The 15,435-nt window shown below is 46.7% G+C and overlaps 1 protein-coding gene across 1 annotated transcript in view; it reads right to left on the bottom strand.

The window, feature by feature from the left end:
* Positions 1 to 4,355: 4,355 nt before the first annotated feature.
* The window catches only part of EHD2 (EH domain containing 2), a 34,939-nt gene continuing 23,859 nt past the window's right edge, over positions 4,356 to 15,435 (bottom strand). Inside the window, exons 4-5 of the mRNA XM_034438082.3 lie at positions 10,959 to 11,123; positions 4,356 to 9,878 (exon numbers count right to left, since the gene is read on the bottom strand). Coding sequence (XP_034293973.1) covers positions 9,342 to 9,878; positions 10,959 to 11,123 — 702 coding nt within the window. The 3' untranslated portion in view covers positions 4,356 to 9,341. The remainder of the gene's footprint in view (positions 9,879 to 10,958; positions 11,124 to 15,435) is intronic.

Genomic DNA, 15,435 nt, shown 5'->3' with positions numbered 1-15,435 from the left:
TTCCTTCCTTCCTTCCTTCCTTCCTTCCTTCCTTCTCTTTCTTGGCCTCATTCCCTCCATTCTTGTTCCCCCTCCCTTCTTTTCTTCCTTTCTTCCATCCACTCACCTACTTACCTACATACCTAACTTCCTCCCTCCCACTCCTCCCCCACTTCTTTCCTTCCCTCCTCCCCCTCCTCTTTTCTTTCTTTCTTTCTTTCTTTCTTTCTTTCTTTCTTTCCTTCCTTCCTTCCTTCCTTCCTTCCTTCCTTCCTTCCTCTCCTACTTCCTTCTTTCTCTCTCTTTGTCTCCCTACCTCCATTCTTGTTCCCCCTTCATTCTTTTCTTCCTTTCTTCCATCCACTCACCTACTTACCTACATACCTAACTTCCTCCCTCCCACTCCTCCCCCACTTCTTTCCTTCCCTCCTCCCCCTCCTCTTCTTTTCTTTCTTTCTTTCTTTCTTTCTTTCTTTCTTTCTTTCTTTCTTTCTTTTCTTCCTTCCTTCCTTCCTTTCCTACTTCCTTCTTTCTCTCTCTTTGTCTCCCTACCTCCATTCTTGTTCCCCCTTCATTCTTTTCTTCCTTTCTTCCATCCACTCACCTACTTACCTACATACCTAACTTCCTCCCTCCCACTCCTCCCCCACTTCTTTCCTTCCCTCCTCCCCCTCCTCTTCTTTTCTTTCTTTCTTTCTTTCTTTCTTTCTTTCTTTCTTTCTTTCTTTCTTTTTCTTTCTTTCTTTTCTTCCTTCCTTCCTTTCCTACTTCCTTCTTTCTCTCTCTTTGTCTCCCTACCTCCATTCTTGTTCCCCCTTCATTCTTTTCTTCCTTTCTTCCATCCACTCACCTACCTACCTACATACCTAACTTCCTCCCTCCCTCCCTTCCTGTCTCCCCCTCCTCCCCCCTTCTTCCGTCCTCCCCCTCCCCTTCCTTCCTTCCTTCCTTCTTTGTTTTCTTCCTTCCTTTCCTACTTCCTTCCTTCCTTTCTCTCTCTTTGTCTCCCTACCTCCATTTTTGTTCCCCCTTCCTTCTTTCCTTCCTTTCTTCCATCCACTCACCTACATACCTAACTTCCTCCCTCTCTCCCTTCCGTTCTCCCCTTCTTCCTCTTTCTTCCTTCCTTCCCTCCTCCTCCTTATCCTTATCCTTTCCTTCCTTCCTTCCTATCTATCTATCTATCTATCTATCTATCTATCTATCTATCTGAAAGGGTTTTTTTTCCTACTCAACCTACACAAGGCAGCAGGGAAAGAGGAGAGCCCTGGGTGTTTCTTTTGGCATTTTTCCCATCTTCTGCTCCGTCCCGTCGTGCACATGTGGGGCAGGAAAGCTGCAGGAAAGCAGCTGGCACGCCCTGATCCTCTTCCTAATCCCAAACCTGCCCTTGGGCATTTCAGACCAGCCAGGAAGGAATGGCAGAAACGCACACTCACCCCAAAGGGATCTCCTGCGTTCAGCTGGAGGGATGGAGACCTTGAAAAACAAGATCTTTTATTTTCCAGGCATCCGTGGGGAAGACACCCAATGGTTTCCAGAGGAGGAAGCAAAACAATCTTAAGATCCTGGAGTATTTTCTATAAAACTCTCCACGCACAGATCCGCTCTTCCCCAGCCCCATTGCAAGCAATATTCTTACTCGTCATCAGAGGCTTTAAAGCAGTGTTTCTCAACCTTGGTAGCTTGAAGATGGGTGGACTTCAACTCCCAGAATCCCCCAGCCAGCAGCGCTGGCTGGGGGATTCTGGGAGTTGAAGTCCACCCATCTTCAAGCTTCCAAGGTTGAGAAACACTGCTTTAAAACAACGTCTTGAACACCATAACTCCCATTTCCCTCCAGAGACAGCGTGGCTGAGCATTATGGTCTACCTAACTCTCTCTGGTGGTGGTGGTGGTGGGAAGAGAGCTGCGAATGCATGGTTTCGGAAGAGGGGAACTTCGTTCACCTTTGAGCGGCAGATTCAATTTCGTCCCTGCTCTTTTGGGATGCCTGCAGGTACAGCTAGTCCTCAGCTTACAATAGTCCGCTTAGTGACCAAAATTACAACAGCCCTGAAAAAGGCGACTCACGACCATTTTTCACACTTAACGACCGTTGCAGCATTTCCCCCCCCCACGGTCCCGTGATGTACATTTCAGATGCTTGACAACAGACTCCCATTTATGATGGTTGCAGCTCTGCAGAAGCGGAAGAAGCTTCTTGGATAAGAAGCGAAACGTCTTCAAAAAAAAAAAAGAAAGAAAGAAAGAAAGAAAAAACCCACAAAGTCCAGTTGCCTTTTTGGAAAAAAAAAGGCACTTTTGGGACAACCATGATCTGGATGACTGAGAATCTCCCTAGACATTTGTGATCAGCAATTCTTCTATTTATCTCTAGCGATATTCAGATCAGGGGTGAAATCCAGCAGGTTCTGACAGGTTCTGGAGAACCGGTAGCGGAAATTTTGAGCAATTTGGCGAACTGGCCAATGCCCCCTCTGGCTGGCTCCAGAGTGGGGTGGGAATGGGGATTTTGCAGTATCCTTCCCCTGGAGTGGGGTGGGAATGGGGATTTTGCAGTATCCTTCCCGTGGAGTGGGATGGGAATGGGGATTTTGCAGTATCCTTCCCATGCCACGCCCACCAAGCCACACCACGCCCACCAAGCCACGCCCACAGAACCGGTCGTAAAAAAAAAATTGGATTTCACCACTGATTCAGATCAGTTCCTTGCAACTGCTCAGGGGAACCTTGCCAGAAAATGAAGAATTTGAAAAGCAGCCCAGAGGGAATTTAAACCGCAAACTATTGGTAGAAATACGGCTAGTGCATTTGGGAAAGCTCTTTGGTTTCTTGCCGATAACATTTTTCAAGGCTGCTGCGGCTTTTTAAAAATGCTGCAAATTTGATGGGGGGGTAGGTGGGTGGGGAGTAGTTTCCTCTTGCGTTTCAGATCGTGAATAGACCCAAACTCTGCCAAGGCCGAGCCTTCAAATCAGCTGAAAATCATGTTTCTTGAGCTGTACCAAAATAATATGGCCCGAAGGCATCGGCAGTAACTGGAAAAGGGGAGGGGGGAGAGAGAGAAATCTAAGCAGTGCCCTACCCACTCCACCTCCCTCTTTCCAGGCCATCGGGACCTGAGTTTTGCCCCCGTGCCCGTGTTCGGATAAGCCAGGGAACGCCTGTTTTTTTCCGATGGAGAGAAAAGAATGCAATTTTTTTCCCCCCTCCCTTTGGCCAGCCTGCAAGAGGCTGGCAGCAGCTCGGGCCCTGCTGACTCAAAGGCTGGGGCTCCAAGGCTGCACCCTTGCCAAAGCCTTTGCATTCCTCCTGCAACCCGTCCGATGGGGAGTATCGCTACAGTAGAGGTAGTCCTCGAATTTACGACGGTTCATTTAGTGACCGGTCCAAGTGAAAACATCACTGGAGAAAAAAAAAAGAGAGAGAGATAGAAACGGTCGCCGTCGTGGCCACGTAATCAGAATTCAAACGACGCTCGGTTCGTATTTACGACAGGGTTTGCCGTGTCCCGATCTCCTCTTCTTGCAAGAAATGTCTATGGGGAAGCCCGATTTGCTTAACAACCGTGGCTAGAAAAGATGTAAGATGGGGACAAAATTCACGTTTCACTTAGCGACGGAAACGTTGGGCTCAATCGCGGTCGTAAATCGAGGACTACCTTGGGCAGAGGGTTGGGCTAGATGACCTCCAAGGTCCCTTCCGGCCGTAGGATTCGCTGATAAACAGCTGCAAAAGTCCGACTTATGATGTTACGGGGGTGTCTACATATGGGTTCTTGAAGGCCATGTAAAGGTAAAGGTTCCCCTCACACATACTGTATTTTTTGGAGTATAAGACGCACCTTTTCCCCCCCTAAAATGGGGTGAAAATATAGGTGCGTATTATACACCGAATGTAGCCGCGCCTACCCACTGGCCTCCACCCTTTGGCCTCTTCCTCGCAGCAATTACCTCCTTGCAAGCAAACAGCAAGAAAAAACAGCTCGTTTCACCTTCAGCACAGCCTAATTAGCATAAATTGATTGGATCGGCCTCCCGACTCTCAGCTGATTTGCTCTCAGCTGTTTTGCGCAGGGCTCTGCTGCTTGCTGCAAAGAGGTAAATTGCTGGAGCAGATTTTTTTTTTCCTTGTGCTAATCAAGCTATGCTGAAAACGAAACTGAAAGTAAAGCAGGCTGTTTGCTGCAACGAGGCAAAATTGCTCAGAGGCAGAGGGAGATTTCTTTTTCTTCTTTTCCTCACCAAAAAAGGTAGGTGCGTCTTATACTCAGGTGCGTCTTATATGGTCTAGAAGACTTCTGAGGTCCCTTCTGTTAAGACCCCCATGCGTGTATCTGTGCAAAGGATTCCACAGTGAACAGCCAAGCATGGTTCAGATTGGTAAATACGATATTTATTCCAACGGAAAGGTTGTTACAATAACAGAACCACGTTGTGGGAATCGCTCACGAGGCCCTGACTTTATTCGGACTCTCAGCCAAAGGTGGGCAAGCCAGATACCCCCATTGACTCTCCCCATTCCTGCCCCATAGCGATGGGGTGAAGCCTTCTCAGCACCTGGAGGGGAAGTGCCCTCTCCTTCTTCAGCACCCCAGTGAGTGGGTCAACTCTGAAAGGAGTGCGGATCTCACCCCCACCTCTTTGGAAGTGAGAAAGGTGCGCTCTGCAGGTGTAGAATAGGAATTCTGGGCCTTTTGGGGGGAGCAGAAGGACCCAGCCAAGCTAAATAAACAAACAAAAAAAGAAAACAGGTGGACCTCGACTTATAACCGTTTGTTTAGAAGCCATTCGAAGTTACAACAGGCCAGAAAAAAGTGACTTATGATCAGTCCTCGCACTTATGACCATTGCCACGTTTCCACGGGTCACATGATTAAACTTTGGGGGCTTGGCAACCAGTATTTAGGATAGTTGTATACAAAGGCCGTAAGTGTGAAAACCCATTTTTCAGTGCCGTTATAACTTTGAACGGTCCCTAAATGAACCGTCATAAATCAAAGGCTGCCTGTACTTGTATTTATGTTTTAAATTTGCATCGTTGTTCTGGTTGCACGCTTGTGGGGGGAGGTCTTGGCTTCAAGAGGCTGAATTTTCCCTGGGGGTGCAGAAAATAGGAACCATCTCTGGTTATCGGATGGGAGCCAGGCCTGTGCAGTAGATTTAAGGGAATTTACAGGAATAATAATAATAAAAAAAAATTAAGAGATGCCTCCACCTGAATCTCCCACCCGGGTTCCGTTTTTTATTCCTTGTTTTTTTTTTTTTAGGAAGAAATGTCCCCAAAATTCTCCCCAACAGCCTCAAGTCATCCCAAGGACAACGTCTGAGCGAGATCGGTAGATTAAAACAAAAATGTGTGTTACAGGTAACAAAATAATAATAATAATAATAATATGCATGCCATTTTTGCTGTAGCAATACATTATGATAAAAATGGAGGGGTGAACAGTGGAAAGGAAGCGGATCAAATGTGAGATTTAACTACAGGGGGAAAAAGAAATTTTAAAAAAATAAAACAAATATGGATGGAATAAAAGGAGGCTTGGACCCTGCCTCGTCTTCATGGCGGCTGGAAGCTGAATTAAACCTTGTTCTGCTAATTTGCTTAATAAAGCTAATGTGGGCTTGATGGGTGCTGTTAATATTAAGCTTGCAAGTTGCATCTTTATTTTCACTTCTCTTAAAGCAAGGGGCTAGACCTCAACATGGGAGAGAAACAGTTGGAAAGGTTCTTTTCACTTCCAGCGTGCCTTTTTACTTTTTTTAAAATCCCCTTGATCAGGACAGCGAAAAAAAAAAAGCTATGTGAAGTGAAGAAAATGCCTACAAATATATGGCACCAAAATCTGAATGCTTAAAGATTTAGCATTTTGAACTGGTATCTGAAGTCTTCCTCTAAATCTTGTTCCGACATCCTTTAGCCTCTAGATATCTATGGATTTTCCCACCCCTTAGCCTTGTTTTTTTTTTAAAAAATAGAAACCTTGTGTTGAGTAATATTTCTCTCTATTCAGTCTTAATTCTAAAGAGGTTAATTGTACACCTTGCCAAATATCCCAATGGCTCAATGGGTGATTTTAAAGGGCCCTGCAAACTATATTGAGATCATTGGTCCATCTCTCAATACCAGGTAAAGGTAAAGGTTCCTCTCGCACATATGTGCTAGTCGTTCCTGACTCTAGGGGGCGCTGCTCATCTCCGTTTCAAAGCCGAAGAGCCAGCGCTGTCCGAAGACGTCTCCGTGGTCATGTGGCCGGCATGACTAAATGCCAAAGGCGCACGGAACGCTGTTACCTTCCCACCAAAGGTGGTCCCTATTTTTCTACTTGCATTTTTGACCTGCTTTTGAACTGCTAGGTTGGCAGAAGCTGGGACCAGTAACGGGAGCTCACCCCATTACGCGGCACTAGGGATTCGAACCGTTGAACTGCCGACCTTTCGATCGACAAGCTCAGCGTCTTAGCCACTGAGCCGTGAGTCTAAAGCCAGCAGCTGTTAAAAATCCCACGTTTTTTTCAAGAATCTAATGTTGAAGGCTCATCCATTCACGATTTAAGGCTCTTCTGTCTATACCACATGGTAGAGGCCTAAATGGGATTCCTTAAAATGCATGGTCCTTCAAGGAATTGCAAAGTGTGGCCATCAACTTCAGAAAAGAGACCCCCAAAACACATTGGCTTGTTACTTTGCTCCACAGCTCTCCAGGTTGTTGTTTTTTAACTATTGGACACATTTTTTTTCTTGAGATGTCCTTTGCCAAAAGAGAACTCCCAGGATTCTCTGAGTGAAGCCAGTATTAATTTAGATGTCCTAGTTTGGTAGAGTCCTCACCCAGATCTGAAGAAGCAGCTTGGCAGCACCCAGGGTGACATATTCACTCCCCTGGGATCGTCCCCAAAAAAGGTTCTGTAGAGGTTGCAGGAGGTCGAGATGGAGAGGGTTATCCTCAACACCAAATGGAGCTCTCCAGTTGGGTCAAGCACCAAAGGATAGCTCCTTTCCAGACCACCCATGGTCCTTCAGAAGGGATTTGTGCTTCTCTTGATGAGCGAGAATGACATCATTCTTGCAAAAACCGGATGCCCTGCTTTGAGCTTTGAATGTTAAAAGCCACTCTGGCCTTTGGATGGAAAGTCCAGCTTGATGTGAGATCAAGAGCATGGATGCAAACGTAGCACAATGTTTTAGTTTTGGCTGTGCAGTTTTGGGCTGTTCAAGCTTCCCAGTGCTATCATCATCTTCTTTTAAATGACCCCCATCATCCCTTGCAGGGTGGAGTCTGGGCCACCGAATGGAGCAGAGTGTTTTACTGGCCGGATGCCCTTCCTGTCGCCAATGTGGAGTTTTGTTCAGCGGACATATTTTCAGTGTGGGAACCCAGAGAGAGAAATATCTGCCTCTACCTAGGATTGAACTCGCAGCCTCCTGATTGGTGAGGCGAGAGCTCCACCTCTAGGCCACCGCACCACTCAAGCTTCCCATTGCTATGGCGTTAAAAAAAAATAAAAATCTGCACGTTATTTGCAGGTATGTGGTTGAGAGGCAGCTGTTGTGGCACGGAGAGCTTGAAGTTTTCCTAGCCTCAAATATTGGCCTGTAGCCAATGCTGGGACATGTCGGAATGTCTCTTGCTGCTTGATGTGTCGTGCAAGTGAAGCTCCGACTTGACGTTATGGCTTCCTCACTGGATGGAGAGATCCCTGTACCAAATTCCCTAGGAAACCTGCCCTTCCTGCTTTTCCTTCTAACAAAGGCTCCTGTTTCTGGTTTTCTTCCTGCCCAACTTCCTCTCGTTTCCTGTGGCTTTTTTCCCCCCTCTCTTTGAAAGCTGATTTTTAAGACGGACCTTTCTTCAACTCAACTCAACTTCAACTTCTTCCCTGCGACTTTGATGGATTCTCCTGGATTGCAAGCCGTGATGTGTTTCGACCAGTTTGTCCCAGTTCAGGCAAACTGGTGGCGGCGATGGGAGGCTCCGCCACCCGCCCGGATGTCATCACGGAGGCTTTGCGTATGCGCAGAAGCTCCGCGCGCACTCACAGTTCCGAACCGGTAACAAAGGTAAGTGAAACCCACTACTGATTCCAAGGGCCATGTTGTCTTCTCCTTGGCCACTTTCCAAGGGGGGAAGAAAAATATGGGAAAGATCACTTGATCTCCAGAATTGTCCCATCTCGTGAATGCTGGAACACAGCAGCATTTTTAGGGTTGGGAAGGAAAGCGCTTTAGTTGTGCAAGCTAACTGCGGCAGCGAGACAGAGAAGAATTTGGAGGAAAGTTCACCAGCAACTTCTTCTGTGAGCCTTCACGAAAGAGGATGCCTTCGTAAGACCTGATGTGTGAAGTTCTCTAATACTAGGCCTGGTTCTGGCTCCATCTCCATGTGGTCCTCTCCATGGTAGATTTCTCACCGCCTAGTCTTGCTTTGAGAAAGGTCTTCTACAATTAGTCTCTTCTACCAATTCCATCCCAGAAGAAAGAGTGGAGAAATGGAACATCCCTGCTTTAAGCCAGAAGGATCTCATCCTATCTCTTACCTCTGCTACCCCTGAAGGGAAACATCTCAATGACTGATCTATGATCATTTTAGATGCCACCTTCAACCATGGCTTTTGGGATCAACATTGTTTGTGGTTCTGATGGATTGCTTCCAGTCACCTATCTCTGCTCCCCCCCCCTTATCCATCCATCCTTCCTTCCTTCCTTCCTTCCTTCCTTCCTTCCTTCCTTCCTTCCTTCCTTCCTTCCCAAAAGGTGGCCAAAGGCCAGATGGAACGGAGGAAAGATGTTGACCATTTCTAGGGAGACCAAAGATAAAGAAAGCTGGAAGGTTCAGACCATCTTCTGAAGCCTAGGTTGATAGCAGATCTGGCCATGGACTACTAAGAGAAGTAAAACCTAAGATGGGTCTGATGTGGGCTTAGACTGTGGCCTAAAGGAACAGTTGAAACTAGGCATGGAGGAAGTAATATTTGTAGGTAGTTGAGGAAGCCAATGAAGTTGAGCTTGGTTTCCAGGAAGAGAGACCATGTGAGAAATCTAACACTACAGATACTTGGGGTCATAGACATTGTGAGTTCAACTGGCTTAATTCTGCATGAGGAAATGAGGCTTTTTGAGGTGGACAGGAGTCGCTTAAAAGACCAGAAGGGACGGAGAAGTTTGAGCTGGAAGCTTGGCTTGAAGAGAAGAGCAGAAAGCAGATTTCCTATGCGGTGCTCGGCAGCTAGGTGAGGCCTTCATAAGGAATCCAAGCCTGGAAGTTTGCTTCGAGGAAAATTGGAGAAGGCCCAGCACCTCCTGAAGTAGTTCAAGCCTGGTGTTAGGATGAGAGGGGGAGCAAATTCAGGAAGCTGTTTACTCAGCCGAGCCCTTTTGCCGACGCTTGGAAGGGGGAACAAGATGGCGGGGCAGGTCAGAGGGCAGACCGTGACCTTCGAGTTTGACCTCAATGAGGTGGCTGGCCAGAGCGAACTCCTCGTCATCCAACATGCCATCCCGGTCGACGTCGCTCAGCTTCCAAATCTTCCCGAGAACCGAATTGGGCAGCTTGGTGGTGACCATCCAATTCTTGGCCTTAGTGCCGCTTAGCTTGCCATCCATTGGAGAGAGGTTGTAGAAGATCTCGTCATACTTGGGCTTGTCTTTGGTCACGATCCACTCGTCGTCATCCATGCCCTCGTAGGCGCCTTCGGTGGCCCCCTCGACGAAGGGCCCGTTGCGGGTGCCGTCGAAGGCTCCCCCCTGGACGATCTGCTCGGGGACTTCGACTTCCTCCTGGCGCAAGAGGGGCATCAGCTTGGCGATGTCGAGGGTCAGCAACTCATCCAGGGTATCCACCATGCGGGACTTCAGCCCATGGAACTTGGTGAAGTCATGGACCATCAACATCTCCTAGGAAGGAAACCCGGGAAGAAGAGAGATGAAAGCTTCAGCCATTTATCTACCCCAGAATAGCAATCGCAATAGCCCTTAGACTTATAGACCGCTTCTCAGGGCTTTCCGGCCCCTCTCTAAGCGGTTTACAGAGTTGGCATCTTGCCCCTAACAATCTGGGTCCTCATTTTACCGACCTCGGAAGGACGGAAGGCTGAGTCAACCTTGAGCCAGTCAGGATCGAACTGCTGGCAATCGGCAGAGTTAGCCTGCAATACTGCATTATAACCACTGTGCCACCACCACGCCTTCTTTTCTTCCTTCTCCTTGTTTCCCTTCCTTCCTTCTCCTTGTTTCCCTCCCTCCCACCCTCTCTGACTGTGCAACCCAACATAACAACAACAACAATATTATGAGCAAGGCACAGCTTTTGCGCTTATTGTTGTTCCTGATCACGGAGAAAAGCAACACAGATTATTAGTGGATCGAAGGCTAAAACATATGAAGACGGTTACAGGAATTGGGTATGTCTCATTTAATGAAAAGAAGGACTAGGGGTGACATGATGGATGTCTTCCAATATTTGAGGGGCTGCCACAAGGAAGAGGAAGGGGTCAACCTGTTCTCCAAAGCACCTGAAGGCAGGAGAAGAAGCAACGGATGGAAACGAATCAAGGAGAGAAGCAATCTAGAACTAAGGAGAACATTTCCTGACAGTGAGAACAATTCATCAGTGGAACAGCTTGCCACCAGAACTTGTGGGTTCTCCAACACTAGAGGTCTTCGAGAAGAAACCGCAACCATTTGTCCTGAATGGTATAGGATCTCCTGTTCAAACAAGGGATGGACTAGAAGACCTCCAAGGTCCCTTCCAACTCTGTTACTCTATAATCCCTGATTGATTAATCAGCAGAGTGGCGTACCTCCACAAGTCGTGGTTGCTCCATCACTGGAGGCTTTTAAGAAGAGGCTGGACAGCCACTTATCCAAAATGGTATAGGCTCTCCTTCATGAGCAGGGGGTTGGAGTAAAGAGGACCACCAAAGGTTCCTTCCAACTCGGTTTGAATGTTGTTCGTCAGATGCCCCTCATCCTCACCTGCATCTTGTCGCAGTCGGGGAAGTCGCCAGGTGAAATATGATGCTCCAGCTGGATCTTGGCAAAGATGACGGGCAGCTTGTTGATCAGCTGTTTCTTCTTGTTGTCCTTGCCAAAGACGGACGGCATCTCCCTCTTGAGGTGGCTGATGATGTGGGAATGGACCTGAGAGGGAAAGGAATCGCAGGAGAAAGAAGCTGTGTGGCCGTGACAAATAAATACATTAAAAGAAGAGGAAGCTGTTCCTGAACAGCCGTGACAAATACCAATCCATCCACTGGGCCATGGTGGCGCAGTGGTTAGAGTGCGGTACTGCAGGCTACTTCTGCTGACTGCCGGGTGACTGCAATTTGGCAGTTCGAATCTCATCAGGCTCAAGGTTGGCTCAGCCTTCCGTGCTTCCGAGGTCGGTAAAATGAGGACCCAGATTGTGGGGGGAGAAGATGCTGACTCTGTAAACCCCTTAGAGGGGGCTGCAAAGCACTGTAAAGCGGTATATAAGTCTAAGGGCTATTGCTATTGGTATCTCTGTCTGTCTGTCTGTCTGTCTGTCTGTCTGTCTGTCCATCTATCTATCTATCTACCTATCTTATCTACCTACCTACCTACCTACCTACCTATCTTATCTACCTACCTACCTACCTACCTACCTATCTACCTACCTACCTACCTACCTACCTGTCTACCTGTCTACCTGTCTACCTGTCTACCTACCTACCTACCAACCAACCAACCTACCTACCTACCTATCTTATCTACCTACCTACCTACCTACCTACCTATCCTATCTATCTATCTATCTATCTATCTATCTATCTATCTATCTATCATCTATCTATCTATCTATCTATCTATCTATCTATCTATCTATCTATCTATATCTTCTATCTATGAATCATCTATCTATCTATCTATCTATCTGTCTGTCTGTCTGTCTATCTATCTATCTATATCTTGAGCCACAGTGTTATTGCGGGGGGGGGAGGGAACATAGAATTATTGGTGTGGGCACGCACACAGGCAACTCCCTGCGCTCCCCCCCACTTTTGGCACGTGATGGCGAAAAGGTTAGCCATCAGTGGTATAGGGTCTCCTGTTGAGCAGGAGGTTGGACTAGAAGACCTCCAAGGTCCCTTGCAACTCTGTTCTTCTGTTAAATTCAAAGTTACACCAAGGAGGGGGACTTGTAGATTTCTTTGATGTGGGTTTCTGTTGAAACGCCCCCCCCGACCCCCTCACCATGAGGAGCATTAAAATTGGATTGGCTCCTTTTCAAAATTAATCGCTGAATGGATTGGGATCCAGTCCATTTCATTCCAGTTCGCAGTTACACAACGTTTAATTGAGTTAAGCATCTGCATTTTGAGCACAATTAGTCTGCGGCTGATTTTAAACATGCCTGCAAAATTGCTGTTGAATGTTGTCATTGTTATGAAAGGACGTACAAAACTATCCGCAGTTCAGCAAACGAGATGAACCAGTTTTAGTTCGGTTCACTTGCTAGGAACAAGCCTCTCATACAGAGAGAGAGAAAGAGAGTCAAAGCTGGAGAATGGTGGGGAAGGTGGGTTTATCCCACTGTTTTTCCAATTTGACAACTTTAAGAGATGTAGACTTCAACTCCCAGGATCCCCCAGCCATCATGCAAGTTTTAAGTTTAAGATGGGTGGATTTCAGCTCCCAGAATTCCCCAGTCATCTTGCAAGTTTAAGATGGGTGGACTTCAACTCCCAGAATTCCCCAGTTATCATGCAACATTAAAATGAGTGGACTTCAGTTCCTAGAATTCTCCAGCCAGCATGCAAGTTTAAGATGGGTGGACTTCAACTCCCAGAATTCTCCAGTCATCTTGCAAGTTTAAGATGGGTGGATTTCAACTCCCAGAATTCCCCAGTTATCATGCAACATTAAAATGAGTGGACTTCAGTTCCTAGAATTCTCCAGCCAGCATGCAAGTTTAAGATGGGTGGACTTCAACTCCCAGAATTCTCCAGTCATCTTGCAAGTTTAAGATGGGTGGACTTCAACTCCCAGAATTCCCCAGTTATCATGCAACATTAAAATGAGTGGACTTCAGTTCCTAGAATTCTCCAGTCATCTTGCAAGTTTAAGATGGGTGGATTTCAACTCCCAGAATTCCCCAGTTATCATGCAACATTAAAATGAGTGGACTTTAGTTCCTAGAATTCTCCAGCCATCATGCAAGTTTAAGATGGGTGGACTTCAACTCTCAGAATTTCCCAACCAGCATGAACATTGATTCCCCGATTTGAAATGCACACCTCTTAAAATTGCCCAGTTTGAAAAAAAAAGTGAGCTAGGGCCTCTAGATCAGGGTTGAAACCCTGAAGATCATCCATCAATCAATCTACATTGTTCTGAGCTAGAGGAGCCGAGACTCGGACTCATTCTGGAGAGGCTTTCTATGATTCTGCCACCATGGAGAACCAGGTCAAACGGTCTTTTCTGAGCTGGCTCCGGTTCATAATTAGCTGGTCAAAGGACACAATTGGTCCCTTGGTGGAGACAAAAACGATGGACGGATCCCTTTGCGAGAAGGACGGATGTCACAGCTAGGAAATGATGCAACCTAAGGAGCGAACTTCATGCGTAATATTTTTCCTCTCTTCCTTCCTTGGCTTCTTTTCCAGGAATGACCAGCAACAGCCATTCCTTTAATCAGGGCTACAGAAGGTGCGACCTCATTAGAAACACTTAATTGGAAAACCAGAGCAGAAGGGAAGGAGAGAGAAGAGAGGAGAGAGAGAAAGACAAAAGAAAGAGAGAGAGAGAAAGAGGAGAGAGAGAGAGGAGAAAGAAAGAAAGAAAGAAAGAAAGAAAGAGAGAGAGAGGGGGGGAAAGAAAGAAAGAGAGAAAAGAAAGAGAAAGAGAAGAAAGAGAGAAGAAAGAAAGAGAGAGAAGAAAGAGAGAAGCGAGAGAGAAGAAAGAGAGAGAAGAAAGAGAGAGAGAAGAAAGAAAGGGGGAAGAAAGAGAGAAGAGAAAAGCAGGGAGAGAAGAAAGAAAGAGGGGGAAGAAAGAGAGAGAAGAAAGAAAGAGAAGGAAGAAAAGTGAGGGAGAGAGAGAAGAAAGAGAGAAGAAAGAGAAGAAAGAAAAGAGAAGAAAGAAAGAGAAGACAGAAAGCGAGAGAAGAAAGAAAGCGAGAGAGAAGCGAGAGAGAAGAAAGAGAGAGAGAAGAAAGAGAGAGAGAAGAAAGAAAGAGAGAGAAGAAAGAGAGAAGCGAGAGAGAAGAAAGAGAGAGAAGAAAGAGAGAGAGAAGAAAGAAAGGGGAAAGAAAGAGAGAAGAGAAAAGCAGGGAGAGAAGAAAGAAAGAGGGGGAAGAAAGAGAGAGAAGAAAGAAAGAGAAGGAAGAAAAGTGAGGGAGAGAGAGAAGAAAGAGAGAAGAAAGAGAAGAAAGAAAAGAGAAGAAAGAAAGAGAAGACAAAGCGAGAGAAGAAAGAAAGCGAGAGAGAAGCGAGAGAGAAGAAAGAGAGAGAGAGAGATGAAAGAAAGAAAGAGAGAAAGAGGGAGGGAGAAGAAAGAGAGAGAAGAAAGAGTATGGGAAATAGGAAAAGGGACCCATAAACAGATTGTACTCTGCAGCACAATGCAGACTTCCTTTGTGGGGATGTAGCCATTGTGGACAACAGGAAAAGCAGCAATAAAGGCAGGGACCCCAGCAACAGCCTTCTCCAATGGGAAGGAGGGAGGAGGCCCCCTATCCAGGAAGGGGAGAGATTTAAGGGAAGGAGCCCTGGTGGTGCAACGTAGTATTGCAGGAGAACTCTGCTCATTGCCAGCAGTTCGATCCTGACCAGCCCAAGGTTGACTCAGCCTTCCATCCTTCTGAGGTGGGTCAAATAAGGACCCAAAATTGTTGGGGGCAAGAGGCTGACTCTGTAAACTGCTTAGGGAGGGCTGGAAAGCACTGTGAAGCGGTATATAAGACTAAGTGCTATGGCTATTTTCCTTCCTTCCTTCCTTCCTTCCTTCCTTCCTTCCTTCCTTCCTTCCTTCCTTCCTTCCTTCCTTCCTTTCCTCTTCCCTCCCTCCCTCCCTCCCTCCCTTCCATGGTGCCCAGTGGTTAGAATGCAGCATTGCAGGCTAATTTTGCCCACTGTCAGGAGTTCGATCCTGACCGGCTCAAGGTTGACTCAGTCTTCCATCCTTTTGAAATTGGTAAAATGAGGACCCAGATTGTTGGGGGGGGACAAGAGGTTGACTCTGTAAACTGCTTGGAGAGGCCTGGAAAGCACTATAAAGCGGTATATAAGTCTAAAGGCTATTGCTATCTTCCTTTTTTTCTCCTTAACCGAATTGCTTTGTTTTCCTGTCACTGTGACTGACGGCCTCGTCTTTATTTTCTGCATGCTGAAGGAAAGTTTTCTTAATGCCCAGGACATATTTTGCCCTCCGGTTCCACGGGAATGCAAATCTTCCACCCGTGGTCAAGAAGGATTCAGCAGAAGATTCATCACTA

This window comes from Pantherophis guttatus, chromosome 10 (assembly GCF_059756535.1).
Source record: "Pantherophis guttatus breed Tessera chromosome 10, ASM5975653v1, whole genome shotgun sequence".
Taxonomy (NCBI): Eukaryota; Metazoa; Chordata; class Lepidosauria; order Squamata; family Colubridae; genus Pantherophis; species Pantherophis guttatus.
Note: the sequence above shows the minus strand (reverse complement) of the source record. Positions and strands in the feature narration are given on the sequence as shown.